We start from the raw sequence: 24,148 nt of genomic DNA on the forward strand, positions 1-24,148 counted from the left end.
TGTGCGCAGTTGTGAGCGTGTGTTTGTGTCTTAACATGTGTGGGCTTGTGTGAGATATGTAGGCTATTATATTATGTTACTGCATGAACAGTTTTCTAGACCAGGAGGGGATACAGAAAGAGAGAGAGAGAGAGAGAGAGAGAGAGAGAGAGAGAGAGGTGTGATAAAAAAAATAGTACATCTGTTATTTGTGAGAATATGATATTAGACCATGGCGAAGAATATGCAATATGTAAATCCATTGTACACACTGTAGCATCAGAGGACGTGTGTCCGACATAAAGGGCTTTAGCTGGATCAAGAGGACTTCTCATTTCACCCTCATTACCATGGTAACTCACAAGAGCATTTTCTCCCCGTCCGTTTGCAGTGAACTTTTGCTCAGTCTTGATTCATTTTGCTTCATTCCCTTTGTTAGGTCCTCACAACATGGCGGCTCTATTTCCTGGTGCCGAAGGTTCCTACAAAGGTCTCTGTCTCCCACAGCATGAAGCCTTTTTTTATGGTACCCACTAACATCTTTATGTATTAACTACAAAGGCGTCAATTGCATCTTTGGCTGCAGGTGGAAACCACATTCAACTTCTTGGAGATTCGAGCCTTGAATTCCCATCCAGAACATCAGGTGAATTTTAACAATTATATTCTAATCTGTAATATGCACTCAGCTAATTTATTGTCTGAACAGTCATATAGGCTAATCAAGTGGTTACATCATGTTGGCTGTCAAGGAAGGAAGGGATGCATTTAAAGCATTTATCAAAACAGCCATTTTCTATTTTTGAAGATAATCTATTCTAAAGCCAGATAAATCATGGAAAATCATCTACGGGTTTTGTTGTGGATTTGTGTGCAGGTTATCATCGACACTGACAAGTCCAGCTACTCGCTGAGGTTTCAGTCACGCCAACACCTCAATCATGTGATCAGCCACGTTAATTTCACCCTGTCTCGAATATTCAACAACTCTGTTTTTGCGTAAGTGTCTCGCAGGAAGGTCAGTTTCACTCTGAAACATCACATACCTCTCTTTTTAGCGGGCGATACAGTAATTGCTCAATCTAAAGAACCTGATCTACATTTATTTACTTGATTATCAATAGATAAATGATTCTTTCTTATATCTCATACTTCTCTCTGTGTTTTTCTTTCTTTCTTTCATCCTTGCAGCCCTTCCATCTGTCATTCAGACAGTGACCTTTCAGAGGGCAGCAGGAAACACTCCCCCAGCTCCGAGACCTCAGTGGAGACCCAGAGGGCCTGCGGTAAAGGACATGGGGACTTTACACACACACACACACACACACACACACACACACACACACACACACACACACACACACACACACACACACACAGTCGACACTCGCATGTGCATGATGACACATACACACACCCAGATACACGCAGAGGCACAGGCATCCTATGACTTGGCAGACTGGAGAGAGGAAGCTAGGCTAGTGCGTCTCACAAACATAGACCGTCTAAAAAATATGGACAGAGTCAGGGTGACGTCACCCATTGGTTTTGGACTCCCATTTTGAAGCCTAGTGTGGCCGTCGCCATCTTGGGGTTCTTGCGCAGCTCGCGTGAGGCGGCACGAGACCAGGGGTTTCCCAGAGCCACAGCTCCGCCTGCTATTGGTCCACGATCGGCAAGCTGCACAATCACTGGACAGGAGTCCTGTCAATCACGCCCAAAACATAGCCTTTTCTATTCTAAACGGGTGAGTTGCATATACTTAATCCTGTTGTAAAGACAAGGATTTTAACATGGGGCGTGAATGCGGAATGACTCCCTTTTGGAGCCAGTCTAAAGTGGCCAGTCGAGGAACTACAGCTTTCAATATCACTTCCGCTGCTACCTCTGTCAAACCCCAAGCTTGCCGCCTGCTCACAAATAGTTTCCCAGATGTTCTTGTTAAACTGCTCTGACTGACAAATTCTTATTATGTGTGACGTACCTCCTCCCGTTCTCTCCCCACCGCTGAAGGAAGCAGCTGTTCATCTAACATTCTCTCCCTCTCCTGTTTTTCCTCCCGCCTGTCTCGTCTCAGGAGGCTTCTCAGAGACCTATGCCGCTTTGTGCGACTATAATGGTATCAGCTGCAAGGAGGAAGTGCAGTGGGTAAGATCTGTGGGACTGTGCCTGTGTTGATGTGAGTGCTTTTTACTGTATGTACAGTATATATGCAGCACCGTGCACAACATTAGGGGGTCATATACTCTAGCAAATAGGCTCATGGGGTAATCTTGCTCCTAGGATGTGGACACCATCTATCACTCGCAGGACAACCGGGAGTTTAATCTGCTGGACTTCAGCCACCTGGAGAGCAGGTGAGGGAGGAGAGCCAGAGTGATCGAAATATATCACGTCCCAACCTGGTACCTCATCCCAGATTCATCTCGATGAGATGCAGCGTTTGATTTATTTGTATCTTTTGCAGGGATCTGGCAGTTATTGTTGCGTCCATGGCCTACAACACTTGGTTCACCAAGCTGTACTGCAAAGACCTGCGGATAGTAAGCATCCAGTGGATGGCTGTTAAATCCCTCTCCGTTTCAGCTTGAGTAAAGGTTTTAAGTAGGATCTCTGCCAAACACAAACAGGTGAAATGTAATGTTTCTTGCCTCAGGGGTCAGAGGTCACGGAGCAAGTCCTGCACACGCTCAGTAAATCCTCCAGCCTAGAGGAGATCACGCTGGAGAACGCTGGGCTAAAATCGTGAGTAGTTGAAATTCAGCACCTCTCAGTTACTTCCCGTCCATTTTCGGTTCTATAAACTCTTGTTTGCTTATATGTTTGTCTGTGTATGCAACGTGTGTTTGTCTGTATATATATGTTGTGGACCCACGTTACAGAGACTTCCCACAGAAGATGTCAGTTGCTCTTTCAGAGAATCCTGCTTCTGTCATCCACTCGCTCAACTTGGCCCACAACTCACTTGACAACCAAGGTATCATGAACCATAAGCTGCTCATGGTTGTCTGATTCAGTGGTTCCCAACCTGGGGTCCAGGACCCCCTAGGGCCACTCCAAAGTCATTTGGGGGGTGGGGGGGTGGTGTGGGTGTGGGTGGGGGGTGGGGGGGGGCACAATGCCTCATCAATCTTTACGTAAAAGACCAAGATAGAGAAAGACCAAGAACTCTGTTACATCTGATTATTATATGTGTTATTTGTTATCTGGTTAAATAACCAAGGACGTCAGCAAATCCAGATTTCACTGACTTTTACTGGTCTAGAAGATGACAGAAGATGAAATGTGTGTTTGAAAGACATAAATGTATGAACCTTTTGGCCCTGTCTGTATTGTGGTGAGTTTGGGGGTCCCAGAAAAAACAGCTTGGAAACACTGATCTAGGTTACGTTTGGGTGTGATTCCGGGCTTTCTTCATCCAGTTTATGTTTTCTTCTTCTTCATATCTGTTCCATGCAGGTGTGTCCAACTTAATCCAGCAGGTGTGTCGCCTCAGCAAAGGGCTTCGTCTCCTCAACCTCTCCAAGACCTCGCTCTCCTCCAAAGGTTCGGATGCTTCCCTCTCTCTTTGTTTCCTCGCTTTCCCCATCTTGTGACCATTGAGATGGTCACAACATATAAATATTTAGGTATTATTGTTGATCAAAACTTGTCTTTTAAAGCACACATTGAAAATCTTGTTTCCAAATTGAAACTTAAATTAGGTTTCTTTTTTAGAAATAAAGCCTGTTTCTCGCTCCAGGCAAGGAAGCGCTTGCTCTCAGCAACATTTTTACCCTTATTGGACTATGGTGATCTACTTTTTATGAATGCACCTGAGCAGTACCTGAAGAAATTGGACACTGTTTACCACTGTGCTTTACGTTTTATCACTGGTTGTGGCAATCTCATGCACCACTGTACTCTGTACACTACTGCCCAGTGTTCTTCCTTGTATGCCCGCAGACATACACATTGGTTGGCTTTTATATATAAATCTCTTCTTAGGCTAGTTCCTGCCTATTAGTCTGTTTACATGTGTAGAAAACAAAATCAGTACGGTCTATGCTCTCACAATACTCTTCAGATGTTAGTCCCCAGAGCTAGAACCGAATTAGGCAAAAAGGCCTTCAAATATGCCGCCCCTTCGTCCTGGAATAATCTACAGAAGGACCTGAAGTTATCAGAGCTGGTAACTTTGGGGGAATTTAATGCCATTTTGAAAGATCGAGAAGAAAATACTCTTGATCATTGTAACTGCCCCTAAATTGTTCTCCCATGTATGAATGTATTTCTCTGTTTGTATTGCTTGTGTTTTTGTTGTACCGTAAATTGTTTTTTATGCTGCCCTCTTGGCCAGGTCGCTCTTGAAAAAGAGATTTTAATCTCAATGAGACTTTACCTGGTTAAATAAAGGTTATTGATTGATTGATCTATCATCTATTGATTTCAATGAAGCCGCCTCACCACAGTATTAAGTTGTCCTGCAATTGACAAGAAGTCTCTTCTGGTAGTTAATGCAAGATGGTAACTCACTAGTGCAGGAGCAATTCAAGTGGAATGAACAACTACAACTGCTGTTATGAAGCCACTGATTGACTAGTCCCATATGTTTCCGCTCTGTTCTCCGTTCCTCTGTGATCCACTCTGAACCAGCATCACACATCCTTCCATGAGGAAATTGGGCGGCTCGGGCATTCAAAACGCTCTCCTACCCCGTCTGGGGTCTTTAAAAGTCTTTAAAAGACTGCTTTTAAACGGTTGTATATAATAATTTGGCACAGGCTGTGGAAAGACTGCTTTTAAATGGTTGTTTCACGCAGCAATATCATTTTAACCCCCCCCCACCCCCGCCTAAATTACTTATTATATTATTATATCTTCGGATCTGCAATCGGACGTCGGAGACGTGTAGGAGAGCGTTTTGAACGCCCGAGCCCCCCAATTGACTTATGTAAGGCTGGTTCAGAGTGGATCACAGAGGAACGGAGAACATATGGAACATATGCGGCTACTGATTGACCAGCTATCAAAGCCTGTGTTATATAGGTTAATGGGATATAAACCTCAATACCCCCAAATAATTCTCCACAGAACAGCTTGGTTTCATGTTTCTGTCCTGCTACAGTAGCACAGTGATGTATGATCTTTCCACTGCCTACCATCCTGCCCTGCAGGCAGCACGCCCACGTTACTGTCTCATCTTACCTTGTGCCCTGTGGAGAATTTAAATATTAAATTGATGTCGTCAGATGCTACACACTGGTTCACATTACCTCTGCTGCCCCCTGCTGCAGATGCAGTCAGATGCTACGCACTGGTTCACATTACCCCTGCTGCCCCCTGCTGCAGATGCAGTCAGATGCTACACACTGGTTCACATTACCTCTGCTGCCCCCTGCTGCAGATGCAGTCAGATGCTACGCACTGGTTCACATTACCTCTGCTGCCCCCTGCTGCAGATGTGGATGAATAATGCAGGGACGCAAAATGTTTTCAGAGCGTTCTCTGTCTTTTAATAGTTCGACAACTCCCATGTCTCTCTGCCTTGTTCTCTCATCCCTTTTAACTGTCCGTCTGTCTGCTCACCTTGCCTCTCTCTCTCTCTCTCTCTCTCTCTCTCTCTCTCTCTCTCTCTCTCTCTCTCTCTCTCTCTCTCAGGAGTGGTGTCTCTCTCTCAGGCTCTGTGCTCCAGCGACGAGTACTCCAACTCTCTCCTGCACCTGGACCTGAGCAAGAACCCGGGGGTCCTCTCTGGGGAGGATGCCTCGGTCAGAAAGCGCAGCCCATCTGCAAACATAACACACAACGTTCCATTTATATGGAAACATGACGCACACTGCCTGCATTTGTATGGCCCTTCCTCTGCTTGGTTTTGACGCTTTTCTATCTCCCTGTCTACTCTGCAGAACTTGTATCTCTTCTTATCTCAGCCCAACTGCCTGGTCCATTTGGATCTGTCTGGCACAGATTGCTCTGTGGACACAGTAAGTAGTTCATGGCTTGGATAATGTCATGTTTATTTGCAATGTTTGGGGGGGAATGCATTTCTCGTCTGTCCAGAATAACTCTTTCCATCCTCTGTCTCATGCAGTTATTTGGGGCTCTTCTGAGGGGGTGTTGCGCTGATCTCTCCTTTTTGAATCTTTCCAAAAATTCCTTCTCTCACAGGTTAGTCATATATTTAGTCATATATTTAGTCATATATTTAGGATCACCTGTCCTTTCAGTAAGATTTGACAGAGACCCACTGAGCGGAACTCCAAATCTAATCTTCAAAACGATTACCTTTTATAGTTCACCCTATCCACCTTATTTTTGAATGCCCCACTGTAAAAAATGATCGGTCCGGTTTAACGCGACTTATTGTTGCAGCTTGCCATTTCCTTTGTTATACTCAGCTGCAGACCCAAATTATAAACCGGAAGCTGGAGGACGTTATAAAAGTTATCAATATAGTCACGTTATAAACAACTAACCAATGCTGGACTGGGAGTCCGTATGGAAACAGTGTTACTCGAAATGGTTAAAAGTTAAATCAATTTGGTCATTCAGTGGCGTTTTACTGCCATGTAACATAGCTAGCTAGCCGCTAACATTAGCTACAGTAGCCGACTACCCACAATGCATTACGTTATCCCAGCACCCGAACGACACGGCTGTAGAGCAGAATGGCTCTGCTGTAAAAGGGTAAAATCCTCATAGACGTTTTTTTTTGTCAAGTTAAAACCATAGACTGTAAAACAGTCTATTACACCGGAAGCGGAAGAAGCACCCATCAGGCATCATGGCAGCTAGAAATAAGGTGGATAGGCTTCATCCTTCCAACTATCTGTCTCTTTCTCCCTCTCTCTCTCTTTCTCTCTCTCTCTCTCCCCCTCTCTTTTTATCTGTCCTTATCTTCATCTCTCCTTTAATGGGAAATCAGAAATGAGCTTTGTAGGGAATCACTGGAACATTGTGTCCCCTCTCTGTGGGTGTGTCTAATGCCGTTTAAAACGAGAACTCTCCGCCGTCTGCATAGATAAGACTCATGAATATTTAAGCAGAACTATCTATCATTTGACCCCACGAGCTGCCCCTCTTTCACCGAAGCAATTTTCACTCTATTTCTCATTCAGTGTCAGTACTCTCCACTCAATCGTGCACTCATATTTACCCAGCATGTCAACAATGTGAGCTCACCTCTTCTGTGTAGCTAGCCTCGCCCCCACTCTCCCAGTATCTCTATACTCTCGCTGCCTCTATGCGTCCTCTCTTTAACACCGTGTTTCTTTGATCTGACAGAAAGGTGAAGGATACACTGCCACTGTTCCGTCAGTTCTTCAGCTCAGCCTTCAGTCTCACCCATGTCAGCCTGGCCTCCATGAAGCTGCCCCCTGATGTTCTGAGGTCATCTCCACGCCTCCTCTCCTTCTCTCTCTAAACGCCTTTCTTTTCATCCATCCTCCCTCGCAACCCGAGGCAGACTTTAAGTGTGAAATGCTACTAAACCCACTTCTTCCTCTGCCCGTCTTTTCTCCTTCACTCACTGCTCTTCTCTCTATCTCCACAGGGCTCTCCTGACGGGCTTAAGCTCCAATCCGCATGTGAACGACCTGCACCTGGACATCAGCGGCTGTGAGGTAGGACTTCATCTAGTCTGACTGGGTTGAAGCAGCATGGTGGACTTAGCTCTCCCATTGGTGCCGACCATTTCAGTCGGTGCCGGATGGAAATCCCATTCCGCTCCCTGCAAGCTCTGCAATTGGCTCCGACCCGCTCTGACTGCGGCTGCGACCATATTTGGATTTCCTTTCCACGGCCCCCGTGTCGAATCTGTATGCCTCTGCTGCTGTACGTGTCGAATCTGCCGAGCTCGAATGCCTGCGCCGCTGCCTTTGAAACAATAACAACAGCAGCTACACGCTGAAAACGATTGATTATGGATTATGGATGGATTATGCAATGAAGCCAGCCTGCATGGTACGTTCGGTGGATGGCTGTAAAGAGACTTTTTCCCGTCTAGTCCACAGTGATGAAAGCCTTCCCCAGCCAGACTCTCCCAGCCCCTTTGCTGGGAGAGTCTGGCAAGCGAGACTAGAGTTCATCTGACACATCTAAGGGCTGGTCAATTCACCTAAAATGCCACTGATACATGAATGATAATCAAAGGTTATTTTGAGAGCATCTTCTTGCTTCCTTAATTATATAATAATAATGACAGACACCACTTTGGAAATTTTATGTATGATGATGATGATGATGATGATGATGATGATGATGATCTCTCTCTCGCTTCTCTCTCTCTCTCTCTCTCTCTCTCTGTCTCTCACCCCAGCTCAGGTCCCCAGGTGCTGCTGTAATCCAGGAGCTCTTCCCCAGAGTTTCCTCTATCGCCACTCTGGACATCTCAGACAACGGTAGGGAGGCACTCTGCAACACTCTCGCTCTTTGAACTAGACCTCTTAACGTGCCCTTGACTTTTTGTCTTCGGGCCAGTGAGGCCTATGTGGGCTGTTAGTGGAGCACACAGTGTTGAGCTGTGTGTGCATCCATGTGTGTGTTTGTGTGTATGTGTGTACGAGCACGCGTGCATGCGTGTGTGTGTGTGTGTATGTGTGTGTGTGTGTGTGTGTGTGTTGACAGGTCTTGATGCAGACCTGCTTTCAGTACTACCAGCCCTCTCCAGACACTCCTCCCTCAAACACCTTCATCTGGGCAAGAACTTCAACATCAAGAACAGGTACTGCTGCAGTTATTTGTGTTTGTTTGTTTGTGTGTGTGTGTGTGTGTGTGTGTGTGTGTGTGTGTGTGTGTGTGTGTGTGTGTGTGTGTGTGTGTGTGTGTGTGTGTGTGCGTTGCATGTGCATCTGAATGCCAGTTTGTGCTTGTGTGCACAACTTTCTTCCATTTTCCAGAGCGCCTGTCATTCCTCAGGCAGGCGACATGCTAGCAGCAGGAAATTGCTTGTGCAGCCAGCTAATGCAGTCTCGTCACTCACTCTCCTCACTCACTCACTCTCCTCTCTCTTTTCCTCTCTCTCTCGCTCTCTCTCTCTCTCTCTCTGTATCTGTGTCCACGGTTTAACCTGCAGGCTTCTGGACGAGGTCCTGCAGAAGCTGGTTCAACTCATACAGGAGGAGGAATGTGTGAGTGACAATCAACACGCATGCATAAGAACACATAGCCTGCTAAACCAGCCCGTCACGTGAACTCACATTTAATTTGGTTCTCCGTGACGGTCTGGCCCCGGTGCCATGGGGGGGGGTTAGCAGGGGCGGGAGCATGGGCGGGCGTAGTTGCCTTGACAGACAACTCCTTCAGCCAATCCAGTCAAACCCAAATCCACTCGGGAGAATGGCAAAAATATATTTTCCGCCGAGAAACTCTGCGGTTGCGGCGATACTCCTGTACTTGTTTAATTGTTGTTATTGAGTCTATTTCTGCAATAACTGCACTTTATGGCTGTTTAAACTAGACAAACGCTGACATGACTCCTCGAGACGATCAGGCAAAGGAGGCGGCCATTACTGTTTTGTTAGTGCAGTGCTAGTGGCGTTCCTGATTGGCCAACTTGCGCTGTCAATCACAGCGGAGTCGCTGATTGGCTCTTCCGCTCTGCAGCTTCTGCTAAACCCTCCCCATGGCGCCGGGGCCAGACCGTCACGGAAAACCAAATGAAATGTGAGTTCACGTGACGGGCTGGTTTACCAGGCTAAAGAACACATACTGTGCACTGCAAATTTGAAAGGTGTGCCGGAACCGCTGCTTGAAAGTCCATAACAAATTGTATGAATGAGAAATGGATCTGCTGCAAAGACACAGACAATTTCACTCCATTACCTTTCACTCCATTATGCATGAAGATGAAAAATAACAAAGACAATAATGAACCGATTGAACTTTCTGTGGATTTTCTGTTACCTTTGGCTACGGCCGGTGCAATGTAGGTAGTTACACATTCATTTAGCCTACTCCAAGTGAAAGCATTATTACATTAGGTCCATTTAAAACTCCTCTTCAATATTTACACAGTGCAGTTATTATTCTGGATTCTGCGATACAACATTTTGATGTTACTGTAGCCATGGCACTATTACTATGTCTATGATGTGACATCTGATGATGACGTCACTGATGATGTCACAATGTTAGTGGGAAGCAGGGAAGGGATGGTGATGATTTCACATCCAGATGGACACACAGCTCTCCAATTATACAGTAGTAGTAGGATAGGCTACTCCTTGCATGAAATATCTATACACACATTGTAAATAATGCATACACACACAATGTAAATTCATGTTCTGATCACGGTCACAGCACTTAGTAACCTTCCTCACTTCAGCTCTCGTGTTTAGTCCCGCCCTTGCTCTTTTATTGAACGATATGACATATTGTGCTTTCTGAATTATTCACTCTGTTTTCAAAGCTATGACACATTGTGCCATGTTCATGTAGCTTTTATATTTCCCAGGCCTTAGCTCTCACCTCAGCTCCCGCTCTCTGTTTCTCTGTGCTCTCCCCTCACTTACCCTTATATCACCTCACCCCTCCTCTTCCTCTCCTCACCCTCACTTACCCTTATATCCCCTCACCCCTCCTCTTCCTCTCCTCACCCTCACTTACCCTTATATCACCTCACCCCTCCTCTTCCTCACCTCACCCTCACTTACCCTTATATCACCTCACCCCTCCTCTTCCTCTCCTCACCCTCACTTACCCTTATATCCCCTCACCCCTCCTCTTCCTCTCCTCACCCTCACTTACCCTTATATCACCTCACCCCTCCTCTTCCTCACCTCACCCTCACTTACCCTTATATCACCTCACCCCTCCTCTTCCTCACCTCACCCTCACTTACCCTTATATCACCTCACCCCTCCTCTTCCTCTCCTCACCCTCACTTACCCTTATAATGTATCCCCTCACTCCTCTTCCTCTCTTCACCCTCACTTACCCTTATATGGCCTCACCCCTCCTCTTCCTCACCAGGCGCTGCAGTCTTTGTCCCTGACTGACTCGAGGCTGCGCTCTCGGGGGACAGTGCTGGTCAACGCTCTCGGCAGCAACACCTGTCTGAGGAAAGTGGACCTCAGCGGGAACAACATGGACGACATCGGGGCCAAGATGCTGAGCAAAGCGCTGCAAATCAATACCACGCTCAGGTAAAGCCAGAGAAACAGAGGCACTGCTATAGGGATGCTGTAAGCATGGGGAGGGGGGGGGGGGGTGCCTGTTTCTGCAGCCTAAGCTGTGTTCTGACACAAACTTTTGGACTCGGTGCAACTCACGACTTTGCCCCGCAGGAGTGTGACATGGGATCGCAACAACACTTCCGCAACGGGATTTCTTGATGTGGCCCGCGCACTTGAACAGTAAGAGAACCTTTAATTTGTATTGTACACCAGAATTTAGGCAACAAATAAGGCAATATGATATCCTATAATATAGCTGTATAGCTATATTATAGCTGCTGCAATAAGGATAATGTCTTTGAGAAACTGATATCATTTCCTGCTATTTTAGAACATTTAACCACATTGAAATTTTTAGCATGAACCGAGCAAATTTCCACTTTGCTATCTTAAATGGTCCAGGCCTACCTTTAGGCTAAGGATTACATGGTTGCAAAGATCAAAGTATTACTCACTTATCACAGCATGGGAGGGATATTTCGGTACCAGTTCTGTCCACTGGGGATATTAACCTTAACTAACCCCTGAATCTGTAACCCACTTAATCTTCTCTCTTTTTAGTCCGTTACTGTCTCCTATAATAACTCACCCCCTCCCTCTGTTCTTCCTTCCTCTTCTGGTCTTTCCTCTCAGTAATTTCACCTTGCAGTACATGCCCCTACCCCTCAGTGACATCAGCCAGGCGTATCGCAGCGCCCCCGAGAGGACAGAGCAGGCACTGACCAAGGTTGGCATCTGAGACCAACCCACTGTCGAAAGGAGAGAGAAAAATCTACCCAGAATTCAAAATTTAATCCAAAAGGCTAAATAAAATTGTAGCAGCTTTGAAAAAAATCATTCTGATTTGTGATAGAAGTACTTTTGTGTGTTTTAAGGCAGAAAATATCTTGGATATGAATGCCTCCAAAACAAGTTTCAGTTCTATAGCTTTGAACATTTGGGGTATTTTAGCACCCTGGTTCTAAGGGCTTTGGATAAGAGATGATCAGACATTGAGGCAAATTGTATACTGATGAGATATGAGAGAGAGAGAGAGAGAGAGCAGATCTAGTCCTCCATGTGGGATCAAAGGACAGATACTCCAATCTTGTCTCATGAAGGGGTCTTTGTAACTCTAAAAGCCTGCCTCTGGAGAAATCAATACACTTCTATACAGACAGGTGGCACTGTCGGATTCAGCTTATGAAGTCATGACCAGAAATGTACGATGCGAAAGGATTCTGGGGTGACTTTTCCTTCATGTCTTTAGCCTCTTCTCATCTTACACTGCACTCCGCTTCTTCTGCAACAGTCTGGCCGTGGCGCCCTCACCTCCCTCTCTTCCGCCTCTCCTCGTCATGTGTTTTTGTGGCCACCATTACATTTGTGATAAAGACAGTGGGTGAGCGCACCTCTGCTGTGCCCCTTCCGCTCCTCAGATCCAACGCGCTCTGCTGAGAAACAACCAGACCCAGCGCTTCTCCCAGAGACAGGCTCTCCGGCTGCACCAAGGCCTGGTCACTAGCACTGCCGAACAGGTACTGTTTATCTGTATGTGTGTGTGTGTGTGTGTGTGTGTGTGTGTGTGTGTGCGTGCGCGCGTGCGTGCGTGCGCGCGTGCGTGCGTGCGTGCGTTGTGCGTGCGCGAGCACCAGCCAACTTGTAAAGAAAGCATACCACTTGTTGTGAGTTTGTAACACTTCTCCACCTGTCTGTTTCCAAGGTGATGGAGCGCCTGTGTGTGCGTGTCCAGCAGCAGGTGTGTATGCTGCGAGGTGTCGGAGAAATGGAGGAGATTCAAGCTGCTAAACAAGTGCTAAAAGAAGCCAGGAACTCCCGCGCCGTGAGTGATGTGAAATGTGTTGTTTGTTTTGCGACGTACAGTATGTGTATGGTATTTTGTATGTGTGAGACGATACTGTCGCACCATAAATAACAAATTAATATTTTCTCTCTCTGTTACTCCAAAGCTCTACCCTTCACTGTGTGAGCTGGCTCACGTACTCTCTGTGGACGGACCGGTCAGACAGAGACTGGATTCTCTGGCCGGGGAACTTGCCAAAGCTGCAGACAAGGAGCTGCAGGTAGTTTTGATTTGACAAAAAATACCATCTTACCATCTTATTCATTTGCCAATCTAACTGCAGGGCTGTACAGCACAGTGTACTGCACGGAGAGTGACGATAAAAGCATTTTCTTTCTTGTTCATGTATGGGCAATATGGCAAATAATGTAGGTGAATCTCTCAAAAAGTTGGCCTAACCCTTTAACAAGTCATTTAGTCTATTATTGAGTTATAAGATCATCGTTTTCTTAAAATAAGTGACGAAATTGCAGAAAGAACTGATCAACGTAGAATCAACGTACAGATGTTACCTGTTTCAAAGTAGCCTATTGCCGCCCGTCACCTAGCAGTAAGTGTTCTTCTTCAACTGCTAGTTCAGTGAGTTTTGGGCGGAGAGTGATCAGACTAATACCATTGGAATCTGTCGGACTCTTACTGCTGCAAACAAAGAGGAAAGAAATCCAACCATTGCCTCTATGACCGCGGCAGTACTTTCATGGTAATAGGGTCTTGTTTCAAGATAGTGACATCATTTCTAGGAAACTCCTGGAACAAATGAATTTCCATTGAAAACAAATGGAGTTATCTCACCTCACTGGCAGAATGTTTCTCTGAGACTATATGACTCGTTAAGATGGATGGTTTATATGACTTGTTAAGATGGATGGTTTTTGCTATTTACATTGTGACCCATAACAGATGTTTTGGTTACTAATGGATGGATGCCTTTGCAGGTCATTGTTGACTCCATGGTGTCCCTCTGTCGTGAGCTGTGTCCCTTATCGTCGTCTGCGGCAGAGAGACTCAGTCCTCCGCTGTCATCCGTCTCAGAGCAAGTGTCCATTCCTCGCTCTGCTATCCGCACAGCTCTGATGGAACGAGCCGCGCAGGATATTCACCGAGCCCTGGAGTAAGAGAGGGATGGAGAGAGGGAACAGGGAGTGCAGTAATAAGTCTGAATTTGATAAGTAGGGTCTTGATTTGCTCTCTTTTTTTTTTCTTTTTTTTTACCAAACTCTTTCCCTGTCCGTCCCCCCTCCTCTTCCCCAGAGAAGTGAAGCTGTCGGTGGTCTCCTATCTCACCAACTCCATCGTGGACCAAATCTTGCAGGAGCTCTACGCCACCCATAAGACGCTTGTAAATACACAGCAATTACTGTAAAGGTTATTGTGTGTGTGCGTGTCCGTGTGCATGTGTGTGTGTGTCCGTGTGTTTGTGTGTGTGCGTGTGTGTGTGTGTGTGTGTGTGTGTTTGTGTGACTTCAGGGACTTCAGAGTATTGTGTGTGTCAGACCCGCCAGGTGTCCCAGGCGAAGCGCTGGGACGGGACATGCGAAGGCGGAAGCAGCTGGAGGTCCCACAGACACAGAGACTCCCTGGACATCACTGATGAGGAGCTGGGCACCAGCATCGTGAGTGCTGCTGACGTGTGTGTGTGTGTGTGTGTGTGTGTGTGTGTGTGTGTGTGTGTGTGTGTGTGTGTGTGTGTGTGTGTGCGCGTGCGCGTGCGCGTGCGTGTGCGTGTGCGTGTGTGCGCGCGCGTGCGCGCGCGCGTGCGTGTGTGTGTTTGTGTGTGTGTCTGAGCTGGGGAGACTATCTGTCTGTGTCAACAGTAAGATCTCAGGTGATATATCAGACATCACAGGGGAGGGATGATGGATTTTCACAGTGTTCCAGGGTTACACAAACTCACACTGATTGGCTTGATGGAGATGCTGTCATTAAAGGTCACAATTTAAAAACACACCAGGTCACATTGAAACAACACAAACACTGACACGCCCACACCATAAGTCTGTTTGACATGAAATTCACAGACATCACCAGACGATTTTTGACAAATCTCTGAGAGCGTTTTTGGCACTGATCGGCTGCCTGGATCATTCGCAGTGGATGACATGTTTCTGAATTGTGTATCTGATTCTAATAATATCCCTCAGCCTCTCCGTATCTCCCTCTTCTCTTCCAGGACACAATAGCCATTAAGAAGCACAGCTCTCGAACCAGACGGATACGACCCGTCTCCACCAGGCTGAGTGAGTACTGAACCCACTTTCCTCTGGTGCTCTTTAGCCCGTCCCGTCTCCATTAGTGTGTTTTTAGCTGCTTCTTCTTTTCCTCTGCACTCTCTCCCTCCCTCCATCTATCTCATCTATCCTATTAATGGCTGCTTTAATCTGCCAGAGCCCAGGCCCCACTCAATATATTTCACAGCAGCCGGCAGTTGTTTTCAATTTGAAGTTACATGTCTTTGAAGCAGAGATGATAGCTCCCCGTGATTTCTACCCCCCGTCTGCTCCGCTGCACCTTTTCAAATTGTCTTTTCCTTCTCTGCCTCTCTCTCTCTCTATCTCTCTCTCTCTCTCTCTCTCACACACAGACACACACACACACACACACACACTTAACCCTTTCCTCTCCGTCTGCTGTCAGGCCTGTGTGACGACTCCAGCTCCTCTCCGCCCCCCTCTGTGCCGTCGTTCTCCTCGCCCCTGTCGCGCTCTGCCTCCTGGGAGGGTTTGTCGGAGTTGCCCACGCAGGGCGTACCACTCCATCACGTCACCCGGGTTCGCCCAAGGCCTCCGAGGAGGCACAGAGCAGGACACATCCCCTCTGAGACGGTGAGGCGGGGTTGATCTCAGCACCCTTTTAGACATGACAATCTGATTGTTATACATGGGCAATCTGATACTGTGTGTGATATTCCAATATATACACTGTCGGTACCCAGTCTAATAGATGGCACTGTTTATGTCAGAGATAATTAACCTGCAAATTATACATGTAAATACTTAATTACATACATATATCTATCTATCTATCTATCTATCTATCTATCTATCTATCTATCTATCTATCTATCTATCTATCTATCTATCTATCTATCTATCTATCTATCTATCTATTTATCTCTCTCTATCTATCTATCTATCTATCTATCTATCTATCTATCTATCTATCTATCTATCTATCTATCTATCTATCTATCTTTAGTTCCATGCATAATTCCCATCTGTCATTTCCTAATGTTCAGGCCTGCTGGCAAGGGCAATGCGCTGCTCTATTTTTCAGAATGATTCCTGCCTTTGTCAGGCATAATCTATACAAAGTGGATGGTTGAAAGTGGGTTATGTCATGTCTCTGAAGCCACTATAATGTATCCATTTGTATTATTGCATACAGAACATTTTGCAAATGAAACCCAGTGGCTACAAGTAAACTGACCTCGCCAAAAAGACATGAATGAATGTACGCCAAATCTGTGTGTGTGTGTGTGTGTGTGTGTGTGTGTGTGTGTGTGTGTGTGTCCAGCACTGCAGAGAGAATGGAGGAATAAGTCCTCTTGATGATGGACTCCCAGATTTCTACACTAAAAGAGTCCTCCCTGATAGGTAAGTGTCCCCTTTACTGTTCTCTTTCCTCCAGCGCTTCTAAAATTGTCCGAGCAAAACTCAGGTGAGGCGTGTTTAATTGAAAGCAGGTGAGCTCCACCTTACGGCACTTTCCATAGAGATAAGAGCCATCATGTTTGTCACTTTGGCTGGGCTCAGATGAGAAATAGTTGCAGTGTGTGGCCCTCTGGCTGCCACAGCTTGTCAGAATAATGTTGTTCCCCCTCCACACACTACACTGCCCATCATCTGCTTAAGTAGAAGCTTTTAATATTATTACATTGATCATCATCATGCACCGTAGATTAGGTGTGTCACGATACACTCAGTTCACGATACGATACGTATCACGATACTGGGTTCACGATAACGATACGATACGATACGATTTTAACAATATTTTTTTAAACTTGAATAATGACAATATATGACTGGAAAAGTAGTATTTTATTTGAAATGCACAAATACAAAACATGCTGTTGTGGGAAATTGTTATTACAATAACAACTAGAAAAAACATGAGATTGGAGAGATAAGGCTTATCTTGAAATAGAATGAGTTACACCGTCACTTAGATTTACTTTGAACTAAAAGGTTTCTCAGCAGTATAAATTCTCATTATGCATCTTCAGTTTTTCTTCAAACTCAAACAACAAGACTTTTCTTAATCTATTTTTTATGCATCTTCAGTTTTTCCTGTCAAGTAAACAGTTTTGCCAGAAACTCAATTGAATGGTTTCTCTCCTGTATAACTTCTCATGTGTCTCTTCAGAGACTTGTTCAACTGAACTACTTTCCACACATTGAACTTCAACAAACAAAGACGTTTCTTAGTCTATTTTTTGGAAAAAAAAAAAAAAAAAAAAAAAAAAAAAAAAAATTCGATATGAGATTTCATCTCAACGATACATATCGTGACGTTTTACTATCGCGAAATTTCGTGGGACGATATATTGTGACACCCCTACCGTAGATAAATCATTGCATGCCAAGAGGCGTAGCCTAGCAACACTCAAGCCGCTGAGGTAGTGGACGCAGTGGGGTGTAGAAACGCCGGGCGTGACTGGCTATGAATAACTACAATTACAGGTCTTGATAAATGACCAATCTTGTAACAATGGCGATGACTCATGTGTGAACACAATGACGAATGTATTTTGTGTGTGTGTGTGTGTGTGTGTGTGTGTGTGTGTGTGTGTGTGTGTGCGTGTGCGTGCGCGTGTGTGCGTGTGTGTCCATGTGCGTTCCACCTCTCTCACCTCCTCCAGTCAGCTCTCCTCTCTACACAAAGCCCACTCTCTGAGGAGGAAGACGAGGCGCAACATGCTCGCCATCTTCAGCTTCCGTAAAAACCGCAATCCAACCGCGTCCAATCAGGGGCCGGAGTCTGGAGGAGAGGTTCATGAAGAAGAAGAGTGTCACAACACTGTTGCCACAGCGCCCACAGGGTTCGTGTGTATCCTCCCCCCTACACTCACACACACACACACACACACACACACACACACACACACACACACACACACACACACACACACACACACACACACACACCCATGTACACACACAAACACAAATGCAACTCAGTCTGTAGCTCAGGGAATTACCGTTGAGAAAGGAATGGCCTTGAACACAGCACATGGCCGGGCGATGTGTCAGATACTAATACTACACCGTGTCACAAAGCACTGATCCATTTTCCCTCCCCCATTTTATTCTACACCTTTTCTATTATTTTACACTCTAATGGCTTCTGTTTTTCACCCGTATAAGGACAATGAGCATTACTGAACTCCATAAATACTCTGACAAATAATGCTCTAAATCTCCCTTTTTTTCCTTTGTCGATATGAGAAATGACTGATAGCTGCCAAAGTGCAGACAGGCTGATAGCAGATCCAACAGAGTGATGACAATTCAGCCCAGTGACGAGAAATGAACACGTTGCACACGTCTCATACAGATTGTGATAGCAAGATGGCTGATTTCTGGGAGGAGATATGACACAGCCTAATTATAATTCAGTTCAGCATGATAGCAGCAAGCAGCCGTGTCCCTCTGTATTACATTACATTACATTCTGTATTCATATCAGCAGACTACGTGGCGAATACTGCATGCAGACTCACTTCTTTAATTGACTTCCGATCTCAGGACAGCCACAGAGAATGTGTACACGCTCCTGCAGCCTCCGAGGGGCGCTGCCCGAGTGGGATCTCCGGGAGACGGGGCTGACGGGAAAGTGAAAGATCATCAGGGGAAAAACGCCCTCGTTTTGAGCCCACCGCCAGTGCAGGGCATACCGCATCCAGCCATGGGGGGCAGCAAACACCCATTTTACTTTCCCAAAGAGGTACAGTCAGTGTAACGTGAGTACTCACTATACTGTAGCTTTACATCGGGTGTGATCTCTTTTTCTCTTTGTCTCCTTTGTCAGAAAGCTGAAGAGGATGCAGGTCTTGAACAACCAGTAGAAACAGAGACAGAAAGGCACTGGGCTGAGGACAAACAGCGGACAGAGGTGCCGCACACAGACAAGCTGTGGATGGAAGGCAGACAGAGCGATCAACATCCTGAGACACACGCAGAGAGACAGCCCAACCAGCTGTGGTTAGATGACAGGCTATCAGAGAGAACTTGTGCAGAGGTGAAAACAACAGACAGGTACTGGACTGAGAGCAGGCATCCGGAGAGACGCTTGGAGAAGCAGTGGACGGTCGACAGACACACGCAGAGGCAGATCGACAGGAAGATGGAGAGACAGTGGACCATCGGCAGACAGGTGGACAGGTCGTGGTCAGAGAACAGGCCCACAGACATACATCTTGATCATCAGTGGCTGGAGAGCAGGCATCTAGGCAGGAAGACGGACAGACAGGTCCAGGCGGTGCATCTGGCCCAAAGGCCCCTGCCGCCGTACCCGTCGGACAGGACTCCCTCGCCGAAGCAGGAAACGGATCTCCCGAAAAGCGCTGAGGCGACCGTGGCGGACTGGCATCCGTGTCAGCAGGAGGCGCAAGCGGATAGACACGCCTATGCGGACGCAGTGGGGGGGCACGCGGAGGGCTGGAGGGGCGGGGGAGGGGCGTTGTCTGGTCGAGCTGCTCCCTGTGCGCCCAAACCCAACCCTCCTCCACAAAGCAGCAAACCCAACATTCCCAGGCTGAGGCTGAGGCATCGACTAGAGAGCTCTGGTACTCTGCCAGGTACTGCAACATCTGCCACTAATGTGCACCATGTAAGCTCACAATTAAGCACGTACACAAATCATTTTCACTGAACTAGCTACCGGGCAAACTGCCAGCACCAAATCTATTTTTCTGCTCTGTTCTGCTTCTGTCTTTTTCACATTCAAAGGAGCCCCAACAAAGACCGAGCAATCTCTCTTCTGGCCAGCTCAGATGGCAGCAGTCTAATTTGTATGTAGCGCTTTTCAACCCAGATTACAATCACTTCTCTGTCATCCGTAGGTGCAGAGGAGGAAGATGCAGAGAGGGATCCTGGAAGAATAGACAAGAAAGAAAGAGGAAGAGATTCAGAAGGTCATCCGCCTCCTATTCCAGAAAAGGTGTGCAATTTGTAGTCATCTATATTTGGTCGGCAAGCCTCATCTGCACAATTTGTCATGTTTCTAACAGCGCTCTGGTTTTGTCTTTTGTGTGAAAGAAATTAATCTTGATATACTACTGTGTGTGTGTGTGTGTGTGTGTGTGTGTGTGTGTGTGTGTGTGTGTGTGTGTGTGTGTGTGTGTGTGTGTGCGTGCGCGTGCGTGCGTGCGTGCGTGCGTGTGTGTGTGTGTGTGTAGGTGTGTGTGTGTGTGTGTGTGTGTATATGTGTGTGCGCTGACATTGGCAATTATTATAAACTACAGCATGTTTGCCAGTTGCTAACGTCCTCTTTGTCCTTGTGGTTTATTCATGTTTCCTAATCTGGATTGATGAACAGCCAAAGACGTCCTCGTATGTGACTTTTCCAAAAGAATCAGCCATTGAAAGGGACTTGCCCCCTCCTCCTGTGCCCCCTCCTGTCAGCCAGCCTGTTCATGGACTGCCAGACAGAGCTGCAAGTCAAGGTACTCGTACAACTTCAAAAAAGTTACAAAGTTTACAAGTACAGAGACATCCATTCTTCACCCAGTTATTTAAGTAACCTGCTGTTAGTTAAACTTTGGCGGCAAGCTTACTCTTATTACAGGTATAATTTCTTCCGTACAGTACAGGTGGACACAGGAATATTCTGTTTGTTGGTTTATTGATGGCAACAGCAATATTCAAGCGTACTCAGGATAGCTACAGCTCAACCCGAAGAAGACCTTAACCAAAGGATGGCCAATAGTCAGTTTCCTCAGTGCATATAAACATAGCAAATGATTGTGTGTTTGATATGTGTGTCGTTCAGGTGAAGAAGGAATGAGACCGCAGGCACCAGTGAAGCCACAGAGGAGCAGAAAGGCCATGTCATGTGACACAGGTACGCATGTGTCTTATCAGTTATCTAACAGGGTGGAATATACTTGTGTTGGGTATGCATGTCTGTTACTCTGTGTAAAGCATCTGTATCTAACTGTTCACTTGTGTTTCCTGTCCTCACTCATCCCAGGCGACAGGGATAGCCCCAATAACCTTGAGAAGCCCCCAAATCGCAAACCCCCTGTGAAAAAACCTAGGCTACCCCAAAACAGAAATAAATCCCTGGACTTGTCTGGTACATGTCTCTCATTTTTACATGTGCCCTGTGTGTGTGTGTGTGTGTGTGTGTGTGTGTGTGTGTGTGTGTGTGTGTGTGTGTGTGTGTGTGTGTGTGTGTGTGTGTGTGTGTGTGTGTGTGTGTGTGTGTGTGTGTGTGTCTGTGTGTGTCTGTGTGTGTGTGTGTGTGTGTGTGTGTGTGTGTGTGTGTGTGTGCGCGCGCGCGCGCATGCGTGCGTGCGTGTGTATGTGTGTGTGTAGGTGTGTGTGTGTGTGTGTGTGTGTGTATGTGCGTGCGTGCGTGCGTGCGTGCGTGCGTGCGTGCGTGCGCGTGCGTGTGTGTGTGCATGGGGTGGGGGTGGGCAGTATACTGGGTAACAAGTGGTAATCAAATACCAATAGTGAGTTGATAGCTGCAGCAATTGAAAAATATGATTATTATTACTATTTATAATCTGAAATATAAATAGACAAGTGTAAATATACGTTAGATAGAGATTTCATGGGTTTCTATGTTTCTCGATGAGCGAGTACACACCATTATCTGTATCTGTTTAACCAACTAAATTATCTGTATCCATATCTGTACAAGGAGGAGGTGTGGCTTAAATCAAAAGTGGGTTTAGACTGAAAGTGGGTGTGGCTTAAGTTTTGTTTGTTTGTGGTTGTTGTTGTTGGCAGTTCAGCGTGCCGAGATGCCACCAAAACGTTCAAAGTATGGCTAATTTTTTATTAGCCATATTAGCCAAGTTATTTGTATCGGTATCACTTTAAGGGTATTTGGTTTGGTTTGGTTTATTTGACAATTAAAAATACATGCTACACAACACATGCATGTGAAAAATAAAACATCAAGGATATCACAAAAAAGTGAAAGACTTGTTTCCATTGTGGTCCTTGGTCTCGACAGACAATATCAAAAATAAACACAGTATAAACATCACTGGTATTGGTACTGGTATCGTTCTTTTTTAAACGATACCCAGCCCTAATCACAAGTACAGATATTGACACATTGTACTCGGATGGTACTCGTACTCGTAAAAAGTACATTATCTGTACTGGGTACTCATTTCATCCAATCCGAGTACTCGGCTTGTCCCTAGTTTCTATGGATCCCTAAAGATCCCTAAACCATTTTTGTCTTATTTTGTCCTTTAGCTGTTTTGTCATGCTGATAGTACCCCCTCACTCATGCGTGTACTTTGTACCGCAAAGAAAACACTGTGGCTGCGGTGGATCCGTGGACGTGCAAGTAGCCTAAATCCATACAGTACAAAACATATTTGTCGCTGAACTGCCGGTGTTTGGGCTTGGCCTCTTTTTTTCCTTTTGTCACCGAGCTTCCCTAAACCTGAATGTGGAGTGACAACAACTGGACGTTTGAGCCATTTATCTATGCTGGATGCTACTGTACTGTAGCTAGTTGGTTTGCACGGTTTGACATGTGAACGTGACCTCTTCACAGAGGAGTGTATAAGTTGACACCTGCTGGAAATAAATTGTAATCCCCAATCTTTCTAAGTACCTCCTACAAGCTGCTCAAGTACCCCTAGGGGTTTACACCTACCCCTGGTTGGGAAACACTGCTTTAGCTTATGAAAACCTGTAAAAACCTATTGGATAAACATTTTGGAGAGGCACGGTTACAGCAGGAGCAATAGTTACTGTATCGGTTATGTGGTTGACTTGCTGCCTAGACAGCGTTAAGACAGTTTCCGATAGTCCCCACTTGGGACAGTTATTATCCTTAGCACAAGGCTTAATTGATCACCAGTCACATCTATTAGTTCTGCCTAGTGGATTCTTAACCATTCTTTCTATGTAACAGTCACTGTCACTGTCACTTTGTATGTAACAGTCACTGTCAGTGATCAGGAACCTGTCCTCTGCTACATTACAGACGGTATCAACTCAGCACCGGGCCACAGTGAGCTGTTGTGATGGCCGAGAAACTCACCTGCCACTGTCCAGCCAGAGCGTCGTCATGACAACTGTGTAGCGTTTCATCAACGGTGGAAACAAAGAAACGTGTGTGTGTGTGGGGGGGACTGGACCTGAAGATAAACATTGAATGGCGCCATATGACAGATATCATAAGCATCACTTATCTATGTTGGACTCTCACTCCTTAATGAGCTCTGTCTCTGTCTCTCTCTCTCTCTCTCCCTCGACCTCCTGTTTGCATTCCTCTCACGTGAACCCAAACCTGCTGAACTCTTTTGTCACTACAGTATCTGAATGGTATTTGCTACTTTAGAAAACCCAAAATGATCATTGTCTGATTGTTGCCACTTTTGTGCTATAAAGCCAATGGACGGAGCCAAATGCCTGAGCATTGTGGCTAACGCTAGGAGAGAAAATGTCTTTATTAGAATGTTGTTTCTAAATTTGCAATGCATTTTTGACTGCTGATACAGTTGATTGCCTTGGTTGACACTTGAAAATTAGTTGCTTCTTATCAAATGAAACTTGATGATTTATATCTAGTTTTGCTTTCAGGAACTGAAAGGTAATATATTTTATAGAAAAATTGAATAAGATATTATGTACGAGTACCCTCACTGTATGAATAAAACACTGTAACAGAAGAAGCGTGAATGTCTTTGTTCTTTGTTGTATTGTCACCTGATCTCATATATGAGATTTATTTTGAGATGTATTTTGTCACAGTTGAAATATACTGGAAGACAGCTGTCACAATATTAATACAGTACTAACCTGATAAATATGAAACACTGCATCACTGTAATTAGTGTCACTATGAACTCCCAATGAAAATGCAGCATTCAATGTAATAATTAACCTGACAAGCTGAGAACTAAAACACATGAAAAGTATGATTTTATGTAACCTCAGTCATAATGATCCACCGGAATAGTTTGATT

The 24,148-nt window shown here is 45.7% G+C and overlaps 1 protein-coding gene across 1 annotated transcript in view; it reads left to right on the forward strand.

The window, feature by feature from the left end:
- Positions 1-23,204, forward strand: part of LOC310786611 (capping protein, Arp2/3 and myosin-I linker protein 3-like) — a gene marked incomplete at both ends in the record, with an annotated part of 29,007 nt that extends 5,803 nt beyond the window's left edge. The window contains 38 exons of the mRNA XM_083647841.1: positions 419-469; positions 566-625; positions 857-978; positions 1,171-1,265; positions 2,057-2,127; positions 2,263-2,336; positions 2,447-2,522; positions 2,636-2,724; positions 2,862-2,956; positions 3,439-3,525; positions 5,620-5,729; positions 5,868-5,945; positions 6,053-6,129; positions 7,246-7,350; positions 7,514-7,583; positions 8,279-8,360; positions 8,587-8,683; positions 9,035-9,089; positions 10,936-11,108; positions 11,250-11,318; positions 11,772-11,865; positions 12,557-12,655; positions 12,841-12,960; positions 13,088-13,201; positions 13,917-14,092; positions 14,233-14,320; positions 14,475-14,594; positions 15,152-15,218; positions 15,616-15,803; positions 16,495-16,574; positions 17,843-18,022; positions 18,729-18,927; positions 19,012-19,780; positions 20,045-20,142; positions 20,521-20,647; positions 20,974-21,055; positions 21,182-21,279; positions 23,164-23,204. Of these exons, the coding sequence (XP_083503967.1) occupies positions 419-469; positions 566-625; positions 857-978; positions 1,171-1,265; positions 2,057-2,127; positions 2,263-2,336; positions 2,447-2,522; positions 2,636-2,724; positions 2,862-2,956; positions 3,439-3,525; positions 5,620-5,729; positions 5,868-5,945; positions 6,053-6,129; positions 7,246-7,350; positions 7,514-7,583; positions 8,279-8,360; positions 8,587-8,683; positions 9,035-9,089; positions 10,936-11,108; positions 11,250-11,318; positions 11,772-11,865; positions 12,557-12,655; positions 12,841-12,960; positions 13,088-13,201; positions 13,917-14,092; positions 14,233-14,320; positions 14,475-14,594; positions 15,152-15,218; positions 15,616-15,803; positions 16,495-16,574; positions 17,843-18,022; positions 18,729-18,927; positions 19,012-19,780; positions 20,045-20,142; positions 20,521-20,647; positions 20,974-21,055; positions 21,182-21,279; positions 23,164-23,204 (4,476 nt within the window). The remainder of the gene's footprint in view (positions 1-418; positions 470-565; positions 626-856; positions 979-1,170; positions 1,266-2,056; positions 2,128-2,262; positions 2,337-2,446; positions 2,523-2,635; positions 2,725-2,861; positions 2,957-3,438; positions 3,526-5,619; positions 5,730-5,867; positions 5,946-6,052; positions 6,130-7,245; positions 7,351-7,513; positions 7,584-8,278; positions 8,361-8,586; positions 8,684-9,034; positions 9,090-10,935; positions 11,109-11,249; positions 11,319-11,771; positions 11,866-12,556; positions 12,656-12,840; positions 12,961-13,087; positions 13,202-13,916; positions 14,093-14,232; positions 14,321-14,474; positions 14,595-15,151; positions 15,219-15,615; positions 15,804-16,494; positions 16,575-17,842; positions 18,023-18,728; positions 18,928-19,011; positions 19,781-20,044; positions 20,143-20,520; positions 20,648-20,973; positions 21,056-21,181; positions 21,280-23,163) is intronic.
- Between the last annotated feature and the right edge of the window lie 944 nt (positions 23,205-24,148).

Source organism: Poromitra crassiceps (genome assembly GCF_964638095.1).
Source record: "Poromitra crassiceps genome assembly, chromosome: 12".
NCBI classification, from domain to species: Eukaryota; Metazoa; Chordata; class Actinopteri; order Beryciformes; family Melamphaidae; genus Poromitra; species Poromitra crassiceps.